This window comes from Struthio camelus, chromosome Z (assembly GCF_040807025.1).
Source record: "Struthio camelus isolate bStrCam1 chromosome Z, bStrCam1.hap1, whole genome shotgun sequence".
NCBI classification, from domain to species: Eukaryota; Metazoa; Chordata; class Aves; order Struthioniformes; family Struthionidae; genus Struthio; species Struthio camelus.
The window spans coordinates 36,808,620-36,836,266 of record NC_090982.1 but is presented as its reverse complement, the minus strand read 5'-3'; the positions used below and the strand labels follow the sequence as shown (position 1 = coordinate 36,836,266).

General features: G+C 36.3%; 1 protein-coding gene across 1 annotated transcript in view; it reads left to right on the top strand.

Annotated features, from left to right (window-relative positions):
• The window catches only part of LOC104150308 (serine palmitoyltransferase 1), a 35,885-nt gene extending 8,566 nt beyond the window's left edge, over window positions 1-27,319 (top strand). Inside the window, exons 3-15 of the mRNA XM_068926596.1 lie at window positions 1,851-1,945; window positions 5,233-5,326; window positions 5,790-5,862; window positions 10,476-10,608; window positions 12,277-12,406; window positions 14,433-14,522; window positions 15,241-15,348; window positions 16,815-16,910; window positions 17,168-17,264; window positions 18,552-18,606; window positions 24,353-24,470; window positions 25,266-25,339; window positions 25,821-27,319. Coding sequence (XP_068782697.1) covers window positions 1,851-1,945; window positions 5,233-5,326; window positions 5,790-5,862; window positions 10,476-10,608; window positions 12,277-12,406; window positions 14,433-14,522; window positions 15,241-15,348; window positions 16,815-16,910; window positions 17,168-17,264; window positions 18,552-18,606; window positions 24,353-24,470; window positions 25,266-25,339; window positions 25,821-25,914 — 1,257 coding nt within the window. The 3' untranslated portion in view covers window positions 25,915-27,319. The remainder of the gene's footprint in view (window positions 1-1,850; window positions 1,946-5,232; window positions 5,327-5,789; window positions 5,863-10,475; window positions 10,609-12,276; window positions 12,407-14,432; window positions 14,523-15,240; window positions 15,349-16,814; window positions 16,911-17,167; window positions 17,265-18,551; window positions 18,607-24,352; window positions 24,471-25,265; window positions 25,340-25,820) is intronic.
• Window positions 27,320-27,647: the final 328 nt, after the last annotated feature.

Sequence of the window (27,647 nt, the reverse complement as noted above, 5' to 3'; positions counted from 1 at the left end):
TTCTGGTTTTTCAGAAGTCTCTTTGGACTCTGTTGCGGACAGGTATAGGATACTACTGGGCAGCTGTACACAAGAATATGTGGGACTTTTGCTGGATTATGTTGAACGAAGTTTGATTGATAATACAATGCAGTAGTGAAGAGTAGTCAATAGTATTCACATACAGCTTTGTTTGTTTGGTCAGTTCTCCGTGCTGTTATTTATTTTGATTGTTTTTAAATGAAGCAGTCAAATCTGCTATTCGACATGCGTATGAGTGGCATTGGTATAGAGCAAATGTGTAACCCCTGCCTTAATGCTTAACTGTTTCCTGAAGAAACGGAGCAGCATTCCAATGCACGTGCTGCAGCTGCATGCTAGGCTCAGTGGTCTGTCTACAGTGGATAAAGGAACTAAACACCTCTTCTAGCATAAGTGTAGCCACTTCAAAATATTGAATATATTTAAATTTAATTCTGTTGCACATATTAATGGCATGTATTTCCTTCCAAATTTATGCCCCTCGAATAAAGTTCTAGTAAAAAATCCAACATAAAAAAGTAAAATAAAAAGGTATTTAAAGGACATCTGCAAAATATTAGAAATATAAGTGACTATGCTCCCATAAAAATTATCTTTCCTGAAATACAGGACTATTGAAATTTCAATTTGCATTTTGAAACAGACCTTTACAGAGCTCTTGAGATATTAATTTATATTGCAGAAATACTTCAAAATGAAGTTATTCATTAGCTTAGTAAAAGGAAAGTGATGAAAATGCAGGAGAGTTCAACATTTATTATTGCCTATAGTTTCCTTTCTCCTTTTGATTTCTAATGCCCCCCCCCTTTTTTTTTTTTACTTTGAAGACTTTGAAAGACATATTTGAAAAAAATCAAAACGAGAAAAGTTATTGCTGAGAAGTTTTTAACAATCAATGATAGTATTAATATTTAGATATTGAAATAAGCAGCCTTAAAGGTTCTACTGTTTTGAGAAGTAATAGAGAAATGTAACACCATTGTAGTCATAAAATTCAAAGTCAGCATGTTAACAAATATTTTATCAGAGGTGTCTTGTTATACTGGTAAATAATCCTCTGAAAAAGTTCTTTCATGTCATGAAGAAAAATTTGGATGATCTGTCTTAGTAATTGCTGATGTTTTTTGTCTTGTATCTCATTTCTTAAGAAAGTAAGCTTATGTGCAACTAGTCTAATGTGTCTGGGCTGCTGGTCCTCTGCATGTCCTTCAGGAAATTATTGAACTGAGCTTTTCTATATATTTGTAAAGCACTGTGGAAATGAATATGCTTTTGCTCTTCCTCCGTGGTTAGGCAGGGATATGTGGATTAGTAGTAGTGGTGCTCTTTTTGAGCATTTTGCAGTCTATATTCTCCACCACGTCCTGCCCATATATGTGTTACCTGGCTTAGCATTTTAGTACCACAGTTGTTTACTTTTGAACATTTTAGAATATGAAGTGAGGCAATTTGTATTCAGTTATTATTCAGTTTGTATTCAGTTACTTGCATATACTGTAGAGGAGGATTTTCATAGTTAATAGACTGAATGAAATAGTACTGATTAAAATTTGGCAGGGAAATCAAGTTAGTTTCTCTTCTTTTGATTATCATACCATAAGATCTTTAATGCGCAGACTGTTGGGTTGTCTTTCTTTACATCTCATTCCCTTTGAAGAATGCAGAACTGCTCAGTTGAACGTGCTGAGATAATACCAGTCTTAAGCATCTCAGAAACGTGTCATGTACTAGTGTGTTCTCATATATCTATTATCAGCTGTTTATTAGAATATAATACATTTTTCTAATGGAAATCTTTTCTGAGCAATATATTTTTTTCTATTCTGCAGGAAAAAGAAGAATTGATTGAAGAGTGGCAGCCAGAGCCACTTGTTCCTCCTGTATCGAAAGATCACCCAGCTCTCAACTATAACATTGTTTCAGGGTAAATTTAACTGAAGTGAATTATGTTTTTATTTCAGCTCAAACACTTGATAGCCATATTTTTAAATGTGAGATTTCTAAGTAAGGATTTCAATACCCTTAAAAGTTTTCATGAATGAATTGCCTTTATAGATAACAGCACAATGGATTTGCCACTGAAGTTAAGGTCTCCTCTGTGCAACCTTATCAAGGCAAACTTTTTAAGATAATATTTCTTAATTTATATGCTTTAATTCAGCAGTTTTTAAGATATTGGTGTTATCTTTGTGTTTATTTTGGGTCCATATTGTTTGATTTTAATTTGTCTTGTTTTATTTGAATATTAGCGTAGGCTTAGAGGTCCAAAGGTGGTTACCGACTTTTGCAGGGTTGGGATTAAGGGGACCGTATCATCACAAAACATTTCAGAAGAAACTAATTTTGTGGCTAGCCATTTGGTACATCATCATCAGTAGTTCCTTTTAAAGGTGGTAGATTTGGACAATCCAGATGGAGATGCTTGACGGCAAAGTTGTTTTGTAAGGAAGTTACGGGTCACCGTTATTTTCTTATGTGTTTTGAGGCTTATAAAAGCATCTATTTTAGCCAAAAGCCATGATTTAGCCACGAGTCACAGAATTTCAGAAATTGCTTTGAAATTTCTTTCCCAAGCTTCAGCTTTGTTTATGTTGGTAACTTAGAAAATGTAAACATTCTTAATATCCTGCCAGTCACACTAATATTTTAAAATAATCTAGTGACAGAGCACAATCATTTGCTCTCACAAGGAGCTCCATTTTGATGGCTCAGCCACCACAGTGAAGAAATGCCTACTGTGAAAAAAGAATGCCTGTTTTAATTGACTTCTGTTATATGAAGAGTGGATTCCCCCCTTCCCCCCCCCATTATTGTTCAGGATTTTGAAGCAAGCAGTACCTTAGAGTAAAAGGAGGGTTTCGATGTTCTGATCTTTTTATTGAAAAAAACACAAATAAATCTTTTATCAGAAAATGCGTAAATTATTTAGAACCTTCCAGTGCAGGAAACATTGCGATAGAAGGTTAATATGCTGTGGCTGTTAGACTTAATAGCAGCTATGGGGACAACTTGGCATCTGTCTGGTAAAGTTTAGTCTGCCAGCTAACCACCTTCCTGTAAGCTGCGGAACAGCCATGAGTTTGAAACTTGGCCTATAAACTTAGGCCCCATTTCAGTTAATACAGAAATGAAAGTTTCTTTATTCTAATTGCAACTCAAGAGCATTTCTGTCCCCTTTTTAATTAGCGTTTTAGGAGGAACCATATTGATGCTAGTGAGGCAGTCCTCTTTCCCTGATTATCATGTGTTAGTATCTTCTATGAATGGTGACTTAGGTATGTCTTAATTATATTAGTTTGTGGTAGTTTAATACTGCGTATTTGATGTAATATGTGAATTTGGTTTGTATAGGCTCGTGACTACTCTAGGAAGTATTAAATATTTTGGTAAAATCTTAAAAATTATTTTGACCAACCAGAGGGAGGGGACAGACTTCTTCCTCTCTCAATGTGTAAAACACCTTATGTCTCGTGTTTTATCTGTTAACATGCTTTTTTCTGCTCACCAATTTTTTTTTACTTAAACAAGATTCCAGTGATGTATGTTGCTGAATGATAAGCAAAACTGTGATAATACAATGATGTCTTAAGAAATATGTTATGCTTGGGGAAGGGAGATGAGGGAAACTATGAAGAAATTCATGTTTTTTCCTCTTGCAAAGACTTGTTCATGTTGTTTTTGAGATTGCGAAGAAGGCTTTATGGTATCGTTAGCATACATATTTTGGGTATAATTATTTACTGGACTAAATTTTTCCATCAGTGGTTTCTGTCTAACCACAAACGTTCCTTTAGAAGACTGGGTAAAAATCTGATAGTGAAATATGGCCATGTTTTGATGAGGAGTGCAGCTTTGTCCTGGGCAAGTTGTTTGTGAACGTTAGTATATGTTCTAGGGTTGAGAAGCAGTGCTGGGGAGGCAAATTACTTTACATTTACCAGGTTAATAGTGTTCTGGGAATATACTGATCCTTGTGCTAATGCCCAAATGCATAGGTATAGACCTACTCTAACAAGCATCTGTGAACCTAAGGAGCTGTTTGACTTCAATAGGGCATCAACATGCGGTACAGCTGATTGATGAGCCAGACTGAGGAACTGATGCAATTTTAATTTTAAAGGCGATTGGCTCCCCAAGTCAGTTTGCTGCACATTTGTATAATGTTACTGCTGTGCAGGAGGTGCATTTTAGTAATGCAGAACTGCTTCTTTCAGCTTTGTCAGTTTAACGTGATAGAATGACAATGATAAAGGTGTATGGCACATTCAGTACATTAGCTGAAAATTTCCTGAAGCTGTTTCGCAAGGTTTACGGTTGCTTGGTCAAAGCAACATATGCTTAATCTTCAAAGTGAACAGGTTAAAAATTTTTTTGTGTGTGTCGTTTTTTTCTATTGATGTTCAGCCTCTTCAGCATTGCGAGTAACTTTGGCTTAAACTTTGTGTTTACTTGGCACACATTGACCAAATGTACCCATTAAAGTATTGTCAGCAACTAGATTTTGAGCAGCTGTGTGCAGACATTTGATATTTCACAGAATCACAGAATGGTTGAGAGGTTGGGAGGGACTTCTGGAGATCATTTAGTCCAAATCCCCTGTTCAGGCAGGGTCACCTAGAGCACATTACCCAGGATTGTATCCAGACAGCTTTTGAATATCTCCAGGGAAGGAGACTCCACAACCTCTCTGGGCAACTTGTTCCAGTGCTCAGTCACCCTCACAGTGAAGTTGTTTTTCCTCATGTTCAGATAGAACTTCCTGCGTTCCAGTCTGTGCCTGTTGCCTCTCATCCTATCGTTGGGGAGCACTCTTTAGTTTTGAGCAGCACTGCTTAATTTTGATTGTTTATGAGAACTGCATGATGCCACTTTCCACATAGGAAAAACTTGTTGAAACTATTGTTTTTGAGAAATACTATAGGAGCTCAATATTTGACAACACATTTGGAAATGGGCAGATGTAAGGTTTTGCATTCAGACATAGCTTTGAGACTTCTCAACACTTTGATTAATTGAGGTTTTGAGGTTTGTAATGTTAAACTGCATAGTTGTTGAAACAAGGTGGGTGTTGGAGTACAGAATATGGGTGTGATATTTATATTTAAAGGGGTAATAGCTATTTTTCTTTATTCTTTAAGTCTTGAGTAATTGTTTATCTAAACCATAAAGTAACTCTTCACTCATAACTGTAGATATCTCTAATTTTTTTAGTCCTCCCACTCATAAAATCACGGTTAATGGCAAGGAATGTATAAACTTTGCATCATTTAATTTCCTTGGACTTCTGGATAATGAAAAAGTTAAGGTGAGTGCTTGCTGTTATTGTGTGCTGGTTCTTTTAGTTTGTGTGCTAACTTGAAATTAGGGATGACTTCAGAAAGCATAAACTTTGTCAAGGAACTTCTTGCTACTTTTAAAGTAACAAGAAAGATTATAAATCTTGTAATTTTGTGCTATTTACATTTGTCTTTTTTTCTAAAATTTTATCTGATGTGCCTGTTTGGAGTTGTCAGTTGTCACGTTAGATTAGTATCTACTGTCAGTTGTCAATAGAGCACAGTGAATGATGCTTAAACATTCATGTAAAGTAGCTGTGGTGTGAAATATATTCACAGAATTCAGTACACTATTATACTTTCTGTGAAACTGGTTATGTTACAGTGCAAGAACTAGTACACGTACACTAGCATGAAGTTGTGTGAATTGTATACAAGCGTTGGAGATCCATTTTAGGAATAAATATTTCATGTATTTCTCTTCTGTTGAAGAATGCAGCCCAGGCATCCCTGAAGAAGTATGGTGTTGGCACCTGTGGACCTAGAGGATTCTATGGTACTTTTGGTCAGTTACTTTTTTAAATTTACATTTAAAGCTGTTCAGATTGGGTTAGTGACTTGGACCAAACAGTCCTGTATATAGACAGCAAATTATTCCTCTCCCTCTGAAGAGCAAATATCCTCTAACAGTGTGGATTATTTTTTGTACTGTAATGGTAATGATTGGCGGCATCTATCACTGATAACAATGTTTTTTATTGATTTCTATGCTTTTTCTCACTCTGTCCTTTCAGTATTGCTCTTGGAGGAAATTTACAAAGTTAAATATAGTCTGCTTTAGTTTTGACTGCAGCAGTAGAGAAAAAGAGTATATTAGAGTCTAATCAACTATGATGAATTTGTGAGTGCCAGTTAGTAATATGCTTTTAAATAGGCCACACGAGGGCAGTCTGATCTCTGGGTTCTGTGATAAAGCTTATTAGTTAAGTTCATCTAATGCTGTAGTAAGAATGAAATTTTCTTTTATTTGTGACCTTAATGTTTTAACTAAGAGGTTTTTATGGTGCAAGAGGGTGTTGCTGAAGGTTTTTTTGTTCTTATTAAGAAGAAGCAACTTAAATATCAGCCTCTGGAAATGATTCTTTATAGATGTCGGTATTTTGAAATAGGGACTGGAAACCGAACAGTAATAAATGAATAGCTGCACAGCTGTGGGCTAAAAGCATTGATTTGTTGTCTTGTGAGCTTTCCTGACACTTCCCAGAAGTGATGGAATTTGCAGCATGTTTATACTCAAATGATTTCATAGAGCTAGACTTGACCTGAATTCAGCATAAGACTAACTTGGATTTTTTCAGTTAATCAAGCTAGTCTTTTCCATGGTCATGCTACATCTATTTTGATTTGATAACTACTCTATATATCGGAACAAAATTGAGTCTTTGACCATCAATCTTAAAGACCATTCATTAGTCTGGAGGTATAATTCTTTTCTAAACAGGGTCATGGTAGCCTGTTGATTACTAGTGAGGTTTTAGGAAGCTAGGTTCCCTCAGTTGATCACAGTTCAGCAGTAATCTCTGGGAATTCATTCAGTCTCTTTAAAAAAACAAACAAACAAACAAAAAAAAACCTGAATAGCTCAAGGGAACTTGTGGACTAATGCTTCCTGCTCTTTAAGTGCAGCCTGATTCTAAGTTTAGTGGAATCTTCCACTTTGGTCCTTCTTTTTAGAAATTATTTGAAATAGATTGTGATTAAAAGTTGATTGTCTCTAGTGAATGAGAGATTCTTCAGGTTGTTTCCTGCCTCTTAGTACTGTTCATTGGCTTTTGAATTCATTACGTAAATGCCTCATTTTACAAAGCGGGAGGTACAATCTGTGGTATTGCTGCATGGCGTCACTAGACAAGAAATGATGTTATTGACCACTTTCTGATACTGTGTTTTACAAATAAAGTAATTGAGAATTGGTTTCAGATTTGAGACAAACACCCACTACTCTGATTAGATCCCAAACTGGCTTCCCATTTCTCCTTGTCATTAAACATTAAAGTATTGCAGGATTATTAATCCTGGATATGAAACACTTGTTATTTCCATGATGTTGGACCCATCAAAAGCTTTTTTGCAATTATTCATGCATTCTGACTTTGGTAAGTGAGTTATGTTGTGTCTAGAGCTACATAGTTTCACACTTGCTCCCAGTATGGGATTTAATTGATGACTGTCAATAGTTCTCGCTCGGAATTAGTCCCTCTTAGGGGCTGATATCTCATATCTCACTAGCAGCAGTCTCTTCTTCTTGGAAAGGTAGATACCATGTTCTAATTTATTCTGAGTGGAAACTTGATTCTTTGTATTGCTGCCTGTTTGAAGAGTTTTCTTAGATATAGTGGGATCCTATTAAGAAATTTTTGCTTTTTACTCTGCTGTATCCCTGAAGGCTGCATTCCATGCCTTTATCCCATGCTAACCTTGAAATGTCACCATATTCACGCATGACTCTGAATCTGTATGGTAATTATCTCCATATTGAGAAGGTGAGGGTTTGTTTGAGGGGGAGGTCTTTTTTTAAACGTTTTTGTAGGTTGCCTAGCAGCCGTCACTTCAGTACTCTATGAAAATGAGGATAAAGATGGGCTAGCAGAAAAGGTATATAAAAGGAGATGTGGGCTTTGGTCTCAATAGTTTTACTCTTGGCTTGAGTGCTAGCGCATGCTAAACTCTACACTGGCACTTTTCTGCAGTTGTTGACATTACTAGCTATATTAAGGTTTCGTAAGTATGCAGAAGGATCTTCTACTCATATCTTGCTCTGTGCAAATATACTGTAGTTAGTGATTGCAGCTCTCCCGTTAGGTAAGCTAATGCAACTAATGTAACCTGACTGAAATAACTAAAGCAAATTATTTGATTGAAGAATAGATGAGTTGGATGGTATCCTGTTTTTATTATGATGGAATGGCAGTGAAGCCTTAACTAATGTTGCCTTAGGCTTTTTGAATTCACAAGTTTAACAAAGCATCCGTTTTCTTATTTGATGTTGTATCAGCTGTATTTATGTTGTATCTTGCACTTACCTGCAGTTTTTGCCTTCAGTAGACTTAAGTATTCTTATTCTTGGCAAAATTTACCAGGCTTGTAAAATTCCTTTTTTTTTCCTTAGTAGCATCTGATTATATTTGCTTGCTGGTTGTTGCTTGCAATATTTCTTTTGCCCGCTATTTTATTCTAGCCCCTACTCAGTGCGGTGTTTGTTATTGAGCGAAAGCACAGTGAGGAGCATGCAAGTTTTCATTTTTAACTGGATGATGATCTCTTCATCTTTTCAGATCAAGTATATTAGTTGAAAGGTGTAGGTCATCTTTTACTCTCAAACAAAGTATTTTTTCCCATTAGACACCAATAACTGGTCACTCAGAGTAATAGGTTAGTCCTTATTCCCCTTGATTTGTGATTCTCAGCTGACAAGGCTTCAAAAAGGAGCGCTTTGGGGTGAATGTTGTTTATGCTACATGTTTTATATGCCATGTGGCCCGCCTCCTTTTTTGGTGCTTGCTGCCAGAAAAAAAGATCCTTCCTGGGCTTTTGGTTCAATAATTGAATCAAATTTCATACTTTTTAAAGCCTGGCTGGAGATTCAGTTTCAGTTCATAGGTCCTGAAGTTCGTATAGAAATGAAGAAAAAGATACAAAGACTCTCTCAGAAAGTAGAAGATCAGTATCCTTCCTTTTAAATCTTTTGGAGAAGAAAAGCTATTTTAGGTTTCTCTGAATGTATTTAGTTTAGCTATTACAGCTGGATCAAAGTGATAGGTAGAAAAAGAAAACATTAAAAGAAGAATAAGTGATTAAACTTTTGCTTTCAGTTAAAACAAAATCAGAGAAAAAACAAAAATTCTTCTTCATTCCACTTTTGATGCTCAGCTAAATATTAGGAGAAGATAGTTAAAGTCTTACAGTGTATAGACTGTAGATAAAATTGCTCTCGACTGTGACTGGGAGTCTGATGTTTCAAGATATATCCTTTGCTGTTATTGTAAATATACAGGTGAGTGTGCCCTTATGGGGAAGCGATATGTTATTTGTGTTTCATATGGCAAAGTTAAGATTTTTACAAAACCCTTTCTTGCTGCACCCCTACTGGCTAGAAATAGCAACACAGGAGTAACCATGCCTCATAGGCTATTGAAGGATCTGTATGTTCAATTGGTGTTTGTTCATTTGAACTTAGTTTTGATGCACTTTGGATAATTGCAAAAAGATAACCTTTGGCCGGAGGTAATCTTACAAGTCACACTTGATCTATTCTAAGGACCTCTATTGGCCCGTAAGTCCCCCGTCGTTTCTGGTTGTTAAAAGGTGTAATTCCTTGACTACCATGTTTGATAGTAGAAGCGCCTGGTGGCAAGATAGTTGCATAATTAAAATAAGTTTGGCTGATGTAGGTTGTCTTGCTTAGGCAGAGTACTTAAGTCTGTGGTCACCTTTCTGCTTCTGCCTGCTTCTGAAGTACCTCCACTCACCATATGGTATTGCCCTTAATCTTTTGATTCAGTGTTTTGTTTCTAACCTGGATCATTTTGACTGAATTGATTTGGGAAATGTTTGTATAATTTTGTCAATTGATCTTAAGGGTGAGTAATCTCTGGCATTCGGATGATGACCTCTTCAGTTAGCTGAATTGCATTCAGGACATGGTATGTGATTGCAGCCTGACAAGAGCAATTTCCAATTATAGTGATAGCCATGCTAGGTGCAGTGAAAGCTTCAGCTTGGAAAAACTGATGGTCTGCCAACAGGACCTCGTTAACTGCTATAAATTAAACTGCTGTTTATTGTCTGACTGTAGTAACTGTGCTCCCTAGTCACAGACCAGGAAGCCTGCCTCATGTGCTTGTGGTCTAATCACAAATAGACTTTTAATTACCAACGTGAGAGCACCACATTACTTAAATATTTTCATATCTATCAGAGCTTCTGATTAATAGTGGTTTACTTGTCAGTTTAAGTAAGAGTGGATTGACTGTAGCTGTTTTTTGGTAAGTTATTTGTTGTAATGCTGTTACTACAATTAAACAATCATTAGATGATTATTGAAGCAACCATAATTAGTCTTTCTGATAGAAAAGCAATTCAACTGTCTAAGTTTGCTTTAATTTTTCTCTCAAATAGATGTGCACTTAGAATTAGAAGAACGACTCGCAAAATTCATGAGGACAGAGGAAGCTATTATATACTCATATGGATTTGCAACCATTGCCAGTGCTATTCCTGCATATTCAAAAAGAGGAGACATTGTGTTTGTGTAAGTACTGTTTTCTTCTTAAATTCCAGATTTAGGAGTCCTCTTTTAAATTTTTTTTTGATTACTGTGGGTCGTATTAATTTAACCATTTAGAAAATAATGCTGTTTATATGACAAAATACTTAAACAAAAAGCTCCTTTTTTTTTTTTTAACCAAGTACTCCAAATACAATTCAGTTGCTGCTTTTTCAAGGACGAGCAGACTTGGACCCTCAGCTGGAAAGCAAGGTCTGTGTATACAAGGGTGTATGGAAGTCTGATAGTAACTTTCTTCTAAAGAAAATGTATAGTCGTATGTGCTTTTCTCTTATTTACTGTTGGCTTTTCACCTTTCTTGCAAGCCAATTGTTCCCCTCAGGCATTTTTGCAATGGACTAGTTGGATAAATATCACTGTGGATTAACATAGTGATAGAACAGCTATACTGGGTCAAATCAAGGATTCAGCAAGCCCAGTATCTGTCTGGTTGCTGAGAGTAGCCAGTAGCAATTTGTCTAGGGAAGAGTAAAATACCAGGAGAAACAGAGTGTAAAAACACTTAAAACTTTCTGAACCAAAGGGGAGGTTTTTGGGTTCAATAGATCTTCATGGATTTTTCTTAATTTTTCCTATTGTTTTTGAACCAGTAGAAATGTTTACTATCCAGAGTGCGCCTCTGGCATATAATTTCACAGTTGAACTGAGCATTGTATGAATAAATATCTTAATGTTGAATGTAACGTCTACTAGTTTCAACTGATGTGTTTGATTTTTATAAAAAGAGACAGCGAATAGTTGTTGTTTGCCCATCTTCTACATACCACAGATACTTTTATAGTTGTCTACCATAAAACATTTTCAGTTATCTTTTCTAAGTGTAAGATTCCTAGCTTAGTAGACTTCTTGTATAGAAATTCTTTCATAACTTTGATCATCTTTTTTGGCCATCTTTGAACACCTTCAGCTTTTTTTTTTTTTTTTTTTTTTTGAGATGAACAACGAGAAATGCGCACAATACTCGAGATGCAGGTGCATGCTGGATTTAGCTGTCGTCTTATTGTTTCAGTTTCTCACTAGCAAAAAGATCTTCTTCCCTTGTTTAAGAAGCAGCTTGGTTGAAATTATTGCATTTAGCATGTGCAGGAGGTTTGCTTTAGTTGCCCCTCTTAAATAATTATTGGGTGTATGCCGCTGTGAAATAGCCACTTCCCCCACCCCCTTCCCCATAGGAATACTGAGATAATAATTCCCAAAGAGTATTAAAAATCAGGTTTTGAATACTCTGAAGACCACTGTAAATGTTATAGGCACATCCTTGTGCTTTTCTGCTAAGACCCAGAGCAAATGGAAAGAGAGCTTTTGGGATGATTACCAGGGAATTGTACCCAGTCCACGGAACGTTGTACTCAAATGAATTGTTGTCACATACAACCAAAGGACCAGTGCACGCTTCAAGAAGACCTCTGGGTTTGTTTTCAGTAGTTATAGTGTATAGAAAAGTTGAGAAGCTTTGGAAATAAGTCTTCAGAATGTAAATAAAATATACAATGCTTTAACAGATCTGGTTGTAACTACACCTGAGTATAGGTATTAACTCAAAAGAAGAACAGTCCTAAAAAGATCATTAGCCAGCTTTCTTCTTTGAATAAATGCTAAACCGAGTGCAAACTTAGTTTACTGTATTTACAGAGATGAAGCTGCCTGCTTTGCTATTCAGAAGGGATTACAGGCGTCTCGTAGTAACATCAAGTTATTTAAGCATAATGATATGGCTGACCTTGAACGACTGTTGAAAGAACAGGAGACTGAAGATCAAAAGGTACGTTTCCTTTGAAATGTTTGTGCTCTTTTGTGCCCTATCACCTTTTCTTTTTTTTTCTTACTGGGTTCTCTAATTGAATGGACGCAGTGCTTATAAACAGTTATCTCATTTTCATAAATCTCTGTTGAACAGCTGATGTTGCTTATGTAATTAAGATCATTTTTTACATTTGTCATTATAACTACTGGAAGTAAACTCATAGGCTTTAGCGGCAGGGGACATCACTGTGGGCAGATGACTGAAGTATGGAAATTCTTTGGTACTCTTACATGGTTTTTGTCCTTTAGATACTTGTATAACTGCTTTTACCTAAAAATTGTACCCATATTATCCGTTTGAAAGCCATACAGTAAAATCAACACAGAAGCAGTGATGCTAGTCACTGTGATTTAAGTGTGATTTATAGAAGGAATGTAATTTTGTTTGTTTGTTTGTTTTTTCTTTCACGTCTCCTCAGTCAGTTATCTATCTTGCACTGAACTCTTACGATGTTTTCTCTCTTTAAAACCTATATTTGGGGTCAGCTTGATGACTGACTTCATACTCTGGCAGTAATACAGAGGGGTATCCAAAAGCAGCTACTAAAATCAGCCTCAGCAAGTCCAGATAACTTGTGTGTACGAGTTTTAAAAGAATCTGCTGAAGAACTAGCTCCGTTACGTCCCTCAGTCACAGAATGCTGGGGAAGTTGAAGACGACTGGAAGAAAGCTCATGTTGTTTTAACACTTAGAAAAAGTAAACTAGATAAAGTGGATAATTGTAAGCCAATCAGCTTAACATCAATCGAAATCAATAATAGATCTGATTAATAGCAAATTTAAAGAAGCTAGTCTACATGCGTTTATGGAAAATGCATCTTGTTAAATAATCTTTACATGAGATTTTAGATTTAGTTGACAGAGTAGTGTTGTGATCTGTCTGCATAACACACTTGGTTTGTTGGAGCAGAGTGCTTTGGCTAAGCTACGTGATTAAAGTTTCTTAATGTAGCTAGCTGAATGTGAACGTAAGTTGGGGGCCAGCAAGCTTAATGTAGTCCATATGTGTATAATCAAGACATCCTGAGTAGGAAGGGGTAGGTCTTACTGCTAGAGGTGGGGCAGCTTGAAAAGTGGGCTGTACCTGGTTTTGGTACCTGCCACTTAGGAAAGACAAACGTTCTTTAAATCTTTTCCCAGGAACTGGAAAAGGTGATAAAGCTTAAATCCTATTGGTATTTTCTGATCTAGGGCATTAAAGTAAGTAACAAGGGAACCATAATTTGAACATCCTTTCATTTTATGTAAAGGTTTAGCACAATCAAATGATAAGAAATTAAAACTGGGCAGTGCTGAAGAAATAAGTGGTGAATATTAATGCTGAGGGTAGTGTAACCCGTGGAACAACTTACGGTTTTTCCATTGCTAACAGTTTTTGAATAGAATGTCATTTTAGAACAGCAAAAGTCAAATCCTACGATCACAGTTTAAACAGAAACCAGTGCAGGATATTCTTATGGCCTTTATTATCCAGAGACCAGACTGTGACTTGAAAGTTATGAATACTTCTGGATCTTGTCTTGTGAAGTCAACTGCTTCTAAGAGGATTGTGCTGCATTGAGAATCCGGTTGCATAAACCAGTTGTTGAAAAGCCTTCTAAATGCTCCGACTAATGAGGGAACAGAGCTGTTCTGAATGTAGTAGAGACCTAGATTTGCAGTATTTGTTCTGTACTGTATTGTTTCTATTTTATGCGTAATGTTCAAATTAATTGGTTATGGTTTAAGTTTCCTTGTTTTGTAACAAATTTTGTGTAAGAGTTAGAAGTTTTAAAACTATTAGAAAAATGAAGAAAAATAGTCCAGTGACACATTTCAACCTCTGTTACAAATGATAAATACTAAATTTAGACTAAAGTAAAAACTGACTTTAAAAGGAGACATTATCTTCCTTCCCTTCCCGTTACCTCCTTCCCAAAAAACCGTCAGAGCTTCATTTGTTAGTAACTGTTGATATGAACTGAAACCGTATCTTTCTCTGAAGAATCCTCGCAAGGCCCGTGTAACTCGAAGGTTTATTGTGGTGGAAGGATTGTATATGAATACAGGAGATGTCTGCCCTCTTCCAGAATTGGTAAGTGGTTTGAGTTTGCTTTTTAAACTTTGTGTATGAACACACATGACTAATAAAACAGTAATATTGTGCAATTAAGCCTACAAAGAAAAGCTTTGGATATAATTTTCAATTTATCTCCTTTCTTTCTCAAACATTCATGAAATGGGGATCCCAGACTGACGTTTTATGGAAACTCCTGATCAGTAAGTAGTAATAGACTGGGAAATAAATATCAAGTTAAGGTCTTAGTTTTCAGCCTGTAAAATCTACTATATTCTCAAAAGCTATGTGAAACGGAATTGTTAAACTAAAATTATATCAAAAAAAATACAGAATTTCAAAGAAATCTTCACATGGCGGTAATAAACAGTGACTCCAAGGAACACGTTTATTATTCAACATAAATTGGCTTGTTATGCAGCCTGTAGGTCAAGAAATGCTGTGAAAGCGTATTATTTTGAAAGTGTTTGATAAACTTTGTTTCTTCTTGATAGGTTATTTTTTTGTACGTGACCTTTGGCATTTATGAAATGTACTCTTTCTTTAGTGTTAAACAGCATGGGAACGGTTAGAAAACTTTTTCCAGGTCTTAACGACAGAACTCAACTCTAGAGCCGACATCTTTGCAGTATTCAGGATACTGTAGTTGCCTGTATTTACCTTGTCTCCCCCACCCATTTTGTTACCAAATTCTGATGAGTTTGTCCTGTGTTTTGTATTATTTTCATTGTTTTAGATAAAACTGAAGTATAAATACAAAGTTAGAATTTTTTTGGAGGAGAGCCTTTCCTTTGGAGTCCTTGGGGAGCATGGACGAGGAATTACTGAACACTTTGGCATAAATGTAAGTGCCATTTTCTTGCATTTTTTTTGTTGTAAACAAGAGACCTGTAGAGAGGCAAATTCTGCTACTGGTTTCTTGTGGCATTAACAGTATTTACTAGTGTATGACGGTATCCTTAACATGCTTTTCCCTCTGTCCAGTTATCAGCAGTAAAGTGTTCAGGGCTTGGCACTATTTTCTTTCACCCACTTACTTGAAATATTTTTTTACAATATGTATCTTTAGTGAGGAAGATAAACAAAGGAATTTTTACAGTGCATAATTTTATACTTTTTTTTTGGTGCTCAGTGAAATGACGGTTGTAATGTTTTCCAGCTCCATATGTCTTTGGGAGTTAGGGGTAAGTCAGAAAAGTCTTCTCAATGGCCACTTCCCAATGCCCACTCTGGTCTACTGCCTTGACTCCAGGGTAAAAAGAAATGGGAGAAAGCTTTTGTTAGTCCCTTTTTGTTAGTTCTTTCAAAGGTATTGTCCTACTCCTTTACTGGCAGATTCAGCCAAAATATTTTCCCAACACAGCAAGTGTATCTTTTATGGTTTTTCTTCTGCTGAGGAGTATTGACCTAGAATGATTTATATATTTTGGAATCCTTGCAGTTCTTTTCTGCCACAACCACCTGAGCTGGGGAAAGAAGAAATGCTCTTTTGGCAGCCAGTGTCTCCTCAGTGTGGAGCATCTTTTACTTGCCTCCTCAGGGCAGTGTCAGAGTGCAGCTAAGAAGTCGCATATCTAATTATGACATTTCATCTTCTCCCTGCTTTATACTCCTACTCCTTCTTTGTTTTCACTTTAACTGATCAATCCAGAGTGTGAAAAAGTGAAAATGAATGATAAACAGCTTTAGAAAAGGAAACAAACAGTGCTGCTGTGATGCTTGCCAACCACAATCTGATTAATTGGCTTATATGTAAAATACTTTCACACACACAGTCTTTCAGTCTTGTCTACTGAAAATAGAAATTTGTAGTGATGGTCATCTGTATGCATTACAGAGCGTGGCAAAAGTAACTTGTTTGTTTGCAACTAATGAGTGAAATAAGACAATTATGTCTCTGAGGTCCAAACTCTGATTTAACTAGGCTTGTGCTCAGTTTTAGTCACATAACTTATTGACTTCTGTGGGACTACTTAAATTTTTAAAGGACACCTTGCCAGTGAGTGCTTTGGAAGAGTCGTGGTCCATATCCATATAATTTTTTTTTTTCTATTTGTGTTCTGTACATTGCAAAGCCTGAAAGAGTGCTCTGGTGTAAATTATATACAGAGCTATAAATGTTAATTTCTAAAGTCCCTTTTGTATAGTTTGAAATTATTTCAATTGCAGCTGCACTTGAATATGTGATTTCATGCTGGACATTCTCTAGTATTTATGATAATACGAAATAAGACACGTTTGAATGTATTTTATAGTAAGTCTTGATTTGATCAAAGCCGTTTCTTAATAACTTGTTAATTTAAATGGCAGATTGATGATATAGATCTTATCAGTGCAAACATGGAAAATTCACTGGCTTCTATTGGAGGATTTTGTTGTGGAAGATCTTTTGTTATTGATCATCAGGTAAGCCAAGTCTTATTTTTATATGGCAGGGCAGGATTAGTTACTGAGAAATAGGAGTGGTTTATTGACTTACAAGCTATGTTATGATACAAATTATTACACAGCATTTGATTCTATATAGAAACTTTCTTGTTCTGCAAAACTTTATAGACTGATAAGAGACCTACTTTAAATTTAAATACATTTACTTGTAAAACATTTTCTATATTGTTATATTGTTACAAACAAAACAGTGGATTTTTTTTTCCCCCCCCCAGCGGTTGTCTGGTCAGGGCTACTGCTTTTCTGCATCCCTACCTCCTTTGTTAGCTGCTGCTGCTATTGAGGCTCTGAATATTATGGAAGATAATCCAGGTACTTAATTCAGGAAAATCCTATTCTTCAATCTTTTTTTCACCCCAAACTAATAAATTGTATTTCTCTGTACTTTGATTCTTTACCTTTCTTTGTTTATATGTTCTCTCTCTTCAGCTAATCAGTTTTACACTTATAATTATTTTTCTTTTTATAACTTTCCCTCCTGCTTTTCTTTTTAATAACTTTTTTTTACCTCATCCTTCTCCCTGATGAAAATGAATTACTTGAGGCCAGAAGGGCCAGAGAAGGCAACTGTTGAGCTCCAGATAAGAAGTTATTGTTCTGCTTTACAGACTTATTGTCTGCTCCTTCCTTGAAAATAAGCGTCTTTAGGACAAATGGAGAAACGGAAATTTAAAGACAAAAGAGTAGGGAAATATTTCTTCAGAATTAAAAGACTCTTTCCTTTCCGCTTTCACTCTGGTGGTGGTGATTACTGTCGTTCTCCAAGTGAGCATCCAAGCAAGTATCTCAGGCAGGATTATGGCATAATCACTTCACGTTTTGACAGGACTAAGTACAGGACATTGGGATGAAGTTGGAAAGCTCTTGTTTCTAGAAGCTAAGAATGAATTTTGGGGGAAAGCGGTATAAGCAGAGACAAAACTGGCCAAATTGTGTTTGGTTTTTGAGATTTTTTTTTTGTCCTCCTTCATTACTACCAATAGGCCAAAGGAGATCTGCAGGGAGCTGCAGTATTTGATTTGTCACAAATAAAAAAAGAAAGAAAAATCCAAGCAGAAGGGTCCTCTGTAGTCCCTGCCTCATCCTCAAAAGTTAAACAAAAAATTGAGAGTAGGTTTTGGGATTGCTAGCTGTGGTGAAGGGCTGACTTTTACTTAGGGAAGGAACCACGGTTTGCAGATACAGGAGTCAAAATTTCCTGTTTGAGAATTGGCAATAAGCAGGTGAAAGGATCAAGGAGCAGAAATCTGCTTGGCTGTAGATATTTTGTACAAATGTATAAATTGGATCAGTCATTTCAATCCCCCTGCTAAGTGTTTGTGTCATCCTTTCCCCATGATCATGAATGGGGAGCATTCATGCAGCAGGAGCAGAGATAAAGGGAAATAACGTGTCTGTCGGATCTTAAAAAGCCTGCCGTTTCATGGCAGAAATGGGAGTTGAAGAACATTATGAAGAGTAGTGAAGAGAATTAGTGCTTTAATAAATTAATTTTCTTTCCAAATGTTTTTCTAATCTTAGACTTACAGAAAAGTAAAGCAGAAACAAGGTCTGAGTTTTTGGGAGTTTTGTTTGTTTGTTTGTTTGTTTTTTGTCTAGACATTTTTCAGATTCTCCAGGGAAAATGCAAGCGAATTCACAGAGCTTTACAAGGGTAAGCTGTTTGTTTGTTGTTGAGGGTGGGTTTGGGGTTTTTTTTGTTTGTTTTGTTGTGGGGGTTTTGTGCTGTTGTCAAATCTGTCCATCCCTTTATGGGAGTTTTGTGCTGTTGTCAATCTGTCCATCCCTTTATAAGCCCAACTTTAAAGAACTCTCCTTGCCCAAAAGTGTTTCTGATGTTACTGATGCTTAAACTGGAATTTTTAGATGTATTTTCTAAATCCCTCTATGGGTATTGAAATAAGAAGTGAAGAAGATGTTTACAAGCTCATAGATATTTAAGTCTTCAAGAAGGTGCAGCGATTTTTTTGATGGTGCTAAGTATTGATAATCATGGTAAAAGAAATGTGTAAGTAAAAGCATTTGATACGATTATAGTTACGGGCATAGCTTAGTTGATACTATTTCAAATGGAAAAAAGCACCTTGCAATCAACTTATATACAATATTGTTGTTAGATATGAGATTTGAATGTCTAATAGTATCAGAAGTATTGATTATTCTGAAGGCATAAAGCAAACTGCTAGCGTTTATCTGAAAAATAGGAATTCTGTTTAAAAATTTCCTAACAGTAATCTGTTTTAAAAGGTGGCTATATTGACTAATTGTATTTTTTTTCTGACGGTATTTGATAGTAAAAACTATGGACTTTTCCCTGTCTATTCAATTACTATAGTTTGCAGATTAGATATATAAAACGCCTATATTTTACAATTATTTTTCTTCAACGTATATATTTCTGTTACATATACAGAAATGCATAAAAACTAAACACACACACTCCAAATCTATAATGCATTATTAATGGTACTGGCTTTTTTTTTTTTTTAAACACATTGTTCAGTTATTCGGTATGAGTTACTTGTTATCTCAAACAAGCATCTGTGTTTTGACAGCAGTTTACTGCTTAGCCCAATTTTTATGTTTGCTTAGCCCAATTTTTATGTTAGAACTTTTGTAACTCTCTTTAGCAACATTCAGTTTATAAGGAATAATCCTGCCATAAAATAATCCTAGTCTCCTTTTATTATGTTTTGTTTAAATAGCGGTTTGAAAACTCATAGACTTCCACATCAAAAACATACAGATGCTCCAGAATTTGAAATATTTTACAGTCAATTAAAAATTGTTAGTGTCTTTTCTTTACTAGTAACAGCATCTTATGAATGAGGTGAAAGGGAAAGTAATTGTAATGTTCTTCTATACTTGCCATTGTAAAGTGGCAATTATAAATACATTTAAAATGCAAGAGCGAACCGTGTGTAAGGAAATGATCAACCTTTTATTTGTTAATATCCACTACAAAACAGTACTGGATAACACATGGCTAACGCTTGATTATCCTCTGACTAATACTATCTTTTTTCCCTTAAATTCTTTCAGTGATGACTATAGTCACAAATTAACGAGTGGACAAAATAAGTGTCCTTAACAAGTGCCTAAGTGTCCTATAATAGGATTTTTCTATTTCTGCCTTATGGAAAATAGTGTGATAATACACAGGTCAAATTGCAGAAATTGCAAAGGGAGTTACTTCTTGGTCACGCTGGAAAAGAACTTGTAGGATTCAATAATATCAGATGATTGGGCGGCTTTGTAGCAGGTGAACTATCTCAGCAGGTGTATAAAGCAATATTGGAGGGAATGTTTGAACTAATATTTGCATGATCCAGTGTGATGTAGGCTTTTGTTTTGTTTTTAATTAGTAGCCTTGCTGCAAAATATGTGCAACTGTTTAAACAGAAAGCAAAGTTTTCAGAATATGTTTTTTTTTTTAATGCAGTTACATTAAACACACTCTTCTCCCTCAGTAATCCCGGCTACTGTTTGACTCCAGTTTTTGGTTGTGCTCTCCCTGAGATAGAATAGAACTGTCAGTTTAAAAGGGAGCATAAAAGGAGAATAGAACTGTGCACAAAGGAAGTGAAAAAGAATGCACAGCTTTTCTTTTTTCTCATAATAAAACAAGTGAGAGGAATAAATTAAAAATAAAGAAAATTTGTCTTTAGCCAAAGTGTAACAAACCTGTATGTTTTAGAGCTTAGTGTGTAAGGATGGGTTCATGAATAACCCCGCCCCAAATTTTGATCTCTGTATGGGCAGTGGAAAAAAAATAGTGTTATAAGTTAAAAGAATGACTGGTGTTTCTTCCCATATTGGGTACAAGCCAAGTGCTGGTTTATGGAAGGAAAACAGTTCTTCTCAACCCCTCAAAGAATTACTTTCTTACTGTCTGTGGCAGCTTATATAGCATAAGAAAATACAGCAAGCAGTGGGATGCTCAACTAACACAAGTTAGGGATATTTCTAGCTTTCTAAATAGTCATAAGTAACGTGGCTGTCTGTGCTGTACTTAAAAACCTGTAGGATCTTTGTAAATAGAAATGAAGCAGCTCTGGTGCATGGGGACAGGATAGAATGGGGACAGGATTTTGTGCTTGCTTAAAAATGTATAAAAGCAGTAAGTGATATTCCTTAAATAGTTCATTACTCACTGCATATCCTAGACTTGGCTGAGAATTTTATTGGAGAATTCTCAGAATTTTGCAGAATTCTTGAAGGCTAAGACTCTAGCCTTGTTGCTCAGTTTTGAGGCTCAACCTCCGAACTGAGGTGCGGAGAGCTTTGAGGTACACCCTTTCAGGGAGCTCCGTGAGGTTACATCTAAACTCGTAAATTAAGGCCAGGAAACATTCCTGGGCACTGGAACTCGATTGTCTATACTATTACATTGTTAGAATGGTCTGTGGCATGGTTTTGGTCCAGGCCAAATAGCACTCTTTGAAACAATTCCTGGATACAGTTCAGAAGTTAGCATGAGCCAGGAACCACTCCCAATAGACAGTTTAGATGTGGCCACCCTGACTTGGCGACTCGCATCTTGAAAGTATGGATGTGAGTAATTCCATACCCATTGGCCTTGGAGCCAGAGAACAGTCCAAAGCATGTTTAATTGACTAATATAGAAGTAGCCTTAAAAGGAGCCTTACAGTTCAGGAACCCAGTTTTGTTCCTTTGTTACTTAAAAAACAGATCTTTCAGACGTCTTTTGTTTTTGCGTGACATTTGTACATTTTTCTTTCAGAATGAAGCCTGCCTTTTTTGCAGCCTTTCCTGTGGAAAGGGAATTGTGATTTCAGGAAACTTAGGCATGCGTGCATTGGACTTCAGAATATTTGTTTGATTTTAATTTGGCAAAGATTCAGGAAAACATAGTTAATGCTCTTTGTGAATGTTAAAATACTGTCATCAGAAAATGTTATGTTAAGCTCTTGGTGTTTCTTCAAATAGTTAGATGGGAAGAATTATATAGTTTGGTTTACTACAGCTGTGGCTGACAGAAGAAGTTTTTAGATTAAACTTAAGTTTGAGACTTGTAAGCAGGCTCTATGAGGAGGTGTGTAGCTAATAAAAAGCATGTTTGGGCAAAGGCTTGGAGTTTGAATGGAAGTGACACAAAGCTTGCTTCCTACCCATCTTTTCTTGTTTCTTCTTTGAGGGGTGGGAGGAGGTGGGAGGGAGATGCTGTTTATGATTACCTGTTTTAATTGAAGACTGCATGGTGTATAATTACAAGCTAATAGTATGTCCATCTGAAACAAAACCTAATTGTAGTGAGTAGTTTCTGATCTTTGTAGTTTATCAAATGCATATTTTGTCTTAAATTCATTTGCTGGAGAACAGAGTTTAAATTACGATAAAGCTTTGTGTGACTTTTACTGTCACCTCCCTACTTTTAGAATTATACTACTTAAATGTGAGGTCACTCTTAGAGAACGTAACAAATAACTGTTGCGTTATAGTGAATATTCCGTTTGTTTTTCTACTTTGTAGATGGACCTTGGACTGTTTTTCCTGGTTCCTTGCATTATCAGACTTTGTCTTCCCTGATCACTAGATATGTACTGTTATAGTGGGACACTTGCACTGTATGTGCGTATGCATTAAAGAAATTGCTTCCGTTTTCTTTGTGTGCAAGTGTAGGTAAATGACACCAGAATGTTTGCAATTTTGTAGCCAAAGAAGAGGATGCCAGTTTGACCTGTCTTTCTGGACTGGACTGTGAACTGACATAGTGTTGTAGAAATAATGCAAGATGCTTTTCATGTTAGAGTACACTTTTTTTTTTTTTTTTCAAGCTTATAATTGTTTTAGTGTGTTTGCAGTGTCCATTCTTTCTCTTGTAGGCTCCAGTTTTACGTTTATGGGTTTGACATCTTTTCTGTTCTGAGTGGGTTTTGAGCTTTGTGAAAGTAAAGACTTACCTGAAAATAAGAGGATAAATTTACGTGTGTCTGTGCGATGCAAGCTCACCAAAGTCAGGAAATCGAAATTATGGTGGATGGTAGACATGTGCATTTATGGGATCCGCTAAATTTTGAGCGTGGAGGTCTTCCTTTAAGAACCTGTATCTAACACCCAAGCAAGTAGTTCAGTCCTGTGTATCACAGAATCACAGAACAATTGAGGTTGAAAGGGACCTTTAAAGATTATCTAGTGCAACCCTCTTGCTCGAGGAGGGTCGCCTAGAGTATATTGCCCAGGACCCTGTCCACATGGCTTTTAAGTATGTCCAAGGATGGAGACTCCACAGCTCTGGGCAGCCTGTTCCAGTGCCTCTGTCACCTTCACAGTAAAGTTTGTCCTTAGATTCAGAGAGAACTTCCTGTTTCAGTTTGTTCCCTTTGCCTCTTGTCCTGCCATTGGGCACCAGGGAAAGGAGTCTGTTCCCATCCTCTTTAAGTGTTCCTGTCAAATATTTAAATGCATTGATAAGATCCCCCCTCAGTCTTCTCTTCTCCAGCCTGAACAGGCCCAGTTCTCTCAGCCTTTCCTCAGAGGAGAGATACTCCAGTCCCCTCATCATCTTTGTAGCCCTCCGCTGGACTCTCTCGTACTGGGGAGCCCAGAACTGGACACAGTACTCCAGAGGTGGCCTCACCAGGGCTGAACAGAGCGGGAGGATCACCTTCCTCGATCTACTGGCAATGTTTTTTCCTAATGCTGCCCAGGATACCATTGGCCTTCTTGGCCACAAGGGCACATTGCTGACTCATAGTCAATTTGGCCCCCAGGACCGTCAGGTCCTTTTCTGCAGAGCTGCTTTCCAGCAGGTCAGCCCTAAGCCTGTACTAGTACATGGGGTAAACAAGCTGTGGGGTGTAATGAGGTCGTGTTTCAGCACTGTAGCAATCAAATTCTAAAAACCTAATTAACTGCCGTTTGCACATACGGACATGGGAGTTGTTCTGTTAATGTAACTGGTTTTTAGAAGAGCTTTTGACCCAATAGTAGAAGATATTCTAAAGATTTTCTGCAGAAATAATTAAAAATCAGAAGTATTGCCAAAAATAGACCTTATTTCCTCTCATCTCATAAGTAGGCAGAAAGATTTATTATTACTGATTTTCCTAATGCAGATTCCAAAGACCTGAGTTAGGTAGCTGTATTGTTATCAGCAAAATGTAGGCCTGGCATTAACAATTCTCCTAGATTTTGGAAAAGATCCTTTCAAAATCCTTTATTTTGAATCCTTGATCTGTTTTGCAAAAGGAGGAGTTGGCTGTTGTAATACAAAAACGTACTATAGTGAGATTTAGTGAACTCCTTAGGAAAGACAAGTTTCTGTGGGATATCCCTCTCTTCTCACTCCTTGCCTGGAAAGTAGAAGCACTCACTGCCTAGAACTTTAACACTTTGTTCAGGTAGGATGTATGTTAAAAGTTTCTTATTTATTTTAGGATTTCTGGCTTAAAACTAGTGGGAGAATCTTTTTCTCCAGCATTGCACCTACAATTGGAAGAGAGCTGTGGATCTCGAGAAAATGATGTGAAGTTACTGAAAAGAGTTGTAGATTATGTAAGTGTCCCCACAGTGTTTAAAATATATCATTGCCTTTTAATTTGAATAATGAATCAAGTGTATATGGGTAGAGTAGCCACCCTAGTTTTTGGGTAACTTGCTGGAATGTCTTGCAGGAATGCCTGCCCTGAAACCCAGTTTCTTTGCTATCTATAGGGCTGTATTAAATGCCATCTTCTAACCATTTCTGGCTGCAGATGGTGTATCACTCGATTAAAAAAAAATATGCCTTTGAACTTTGTACTGCAGAAAATGATTATTTCCTATTATGTACTTCAAAGCTCAGGTTAAATTTACGTTTAAAGCAATTGCTTAGGAAACTGATGGTATTTGTGGGAATACAGGCTATCCCTTGAACAGAGTTCTGTTGGTATATTTGAACAGTTGGAGATGTAATTTTCTGTAATATTGCTTGTTTGAGTCCATGGATATGTGAAGAATCTTGTTACATTTTGTACTTAGTATTTTTTCCATCTTTCATACACAGTGGTTCTCTTTCTCTTATGTGAAGGAGGTGGAGGTTGATGAGAATCAAGTATATTTCAGGTGGCAGGTAAACAAGACTACACTAGAGGAAGAGTATAGTTGATTCACCTTTAAAATATATTCAAATATGATTTAATATTCTAATGAAAGACTTTTTGTACAATCTTCAGAACCCCCATTTGGGAAAGAACTAATGATTTTTCTGATACCAAACTCATGAAATCTTGGTGAATGTCTTCAGTGATCGCAAGGATATGTCACCTGAAGTTCGCAGATTGATGACTGCTGTGTTTTCTTTATCTGTAGTGCATGAATAGTGGCATTGCATTAACTCAGGCCTGCTATCTGGAGAAAGAAGAAAAGTGTCTTCCCCCGCCTAGGTTAGTAGAAAGTCAGTATATTGTTACCTTTTATTGGATATGACTCTTTATCTCTCTTTTCATACAATGTTGAGGGTGGTCTGTTAAGTAGCTTAGATTGAATAGTATGTTAGGTGGGAAAAAAACCCTGCTTTTTGAAGTATATTTCCAGTGACTGTTATAGGATGGCTAATATGCTGAAATAACTGTATGAAAACTACCCAAATCTTAGATTTCAGCATGATATTGTCCTTGCCTGTTTACCAGGCATATTTCCATGAACTGCATGTCTGCAGGTGAGAAAGAGACCGGTTAAAATTACGCGTTTCTTGTGTGTTTGGAAAAAAGTAGTCTGACCATTTTTGTTTAGTCATATATCTGGCTGAATTTAAATTCATAATCCTTTCCCTGGAGTTAACAATTTTAATGTGTGTTAAACTTAGTACAAGAAAAGCCTAAAACTAAGGACTGCTCTGTGTTTTTTTTTTTTTTTTTCTCCTAGTATTCGAGTAGTGGTAACAGTGGAACAAACAGAACAAGAACTGGACAAGGCTGCATCACTTATTAGGGAAGCTGCACAGTCTGTACTGAATTAGACTGCTGTTTTGGATACCTGTTTTCCTCAAATTATCAGGACACATTGTTTTACACTGTATAGCGTCTTGGCTTCCACTTCAGATATTCAAGTTCGTCCACTGATGGCACTGAAGCCGGACTGAGTAACAAGATTGTTCCAGAATAGTACAAATGCAGTGAGGGAAAGAATGCTGAATTTCGGAATTGGTGAATGACACAGGGTATTTACAACTTCAAACTCTACCATTTAGTAGCTCTCCTTAAAATGTAATATCGAAATCGCCCACAAGTTCTTATAAGTTTCATCTTAAAAAGCCTTAAATATATTTTCTCACACCATTGGATGTTTTCAAAAATATGTGTAAATGTTCATTTTTTCCCCAAAAAACATTTAAAATGAATAATTTTCCCTGAATTGTCTCAGAATATGGGAACTGAAATAATTTTCAGGGATTTTTCTTTTTCCCCAAAAGGAAGATAGCTTGTTCCTCATACTGCCGAAAGGGAAAGAGTAACACGTTAAGGGATATTTTTCAGCTATATTAAGTTCATAGTGGGAACTTCAGTTCTTATTAGTTAACCATTTCCGGAAGCTAGTTTTTCAGAATCTCTGGCCGGATAATTCCATTTTCTAAATGACAAATTCATATTAAACACTATTTGCTTACTGTGTTTCGTATGTAAATATATGCATGTTTGACATACTGTGGGTAAGGTTTTTCTTGTTTTTAACTTAAGTACTTAAAATGAAACCTCTAAATTGTGAAATTGGTGCAATTTCATTATAATATGTTCAGTCAGGGCGACTTTGCACCAGTCTTGAAGAGGAGGCATAAACAACATGAGGAAAGAACCAAAGTTCTGAAACAGACACTGAATATCAGCTTATTCAAACAGCGTTGAAGGACTAAAATGTGTGTGCCAAGTTGCATCTCTAAACAGCTATACCTTAGAGGGGAAAACTCACAAATAGATATTAAGATTTTAGGTGCTACAAATACTACTGAAATGCAACTCAATATATACGCCTAAAATCCTCACATCATTGGAAAATAATTATTTGCAGGTTATGCTATAAGGATTTTTGATAAGCACAGATGAACAGAGACGTTACACCAATCCCAGAAAAGTGGTAAGGGAGAATGACAGTAAACTGTAACTTTTTTATAAAATGGAAACTATAACTGTGTATTTCAGGTTTTTTTGGTTTTTTTTGAGAATACCTGTTGAAAAACTTTGTATTCTATCTGATCTGTATTCTGGGTTGTTTTATAATTATGTGCCTTTTTGGTTGCTGCTACAAGGACTACAGTACTATTTTTGCGAAAGAAAATTGTTAAAATAAAATGTTAAACACGTTTAATTCAAATCTTCATGTATCATATGGTTGAATCATGCTACCAAATCTAGTTATATTTTGTTGAATGTTGTGCATTAGATGCCTATAGTCTGTGTTGTTTCCTTCAATTCGTAGTGACCGAATTTGTACTGACTTTCCAAGCTTCTCACCTGTGTACATTCAGGTAAACCAGCTAAAGTTTTGTTTAGGCACTTTTGTGATTGTTGCTGCTGGTATCAGAAATAGTGACTCTGAAATAGTGACTCTGCTGTCTGTGCAGCATAAAGAAACCTTCACCCCAATGTGAATGAGTATTGCTATTCCGTTGACATTTATGAGTCTCTCTCCCTTAGGAGAGAGAGACTTTAAGAGCCTGTGAGAAGCCAACAATTTAAAAGAGCAAAAACATGAGGA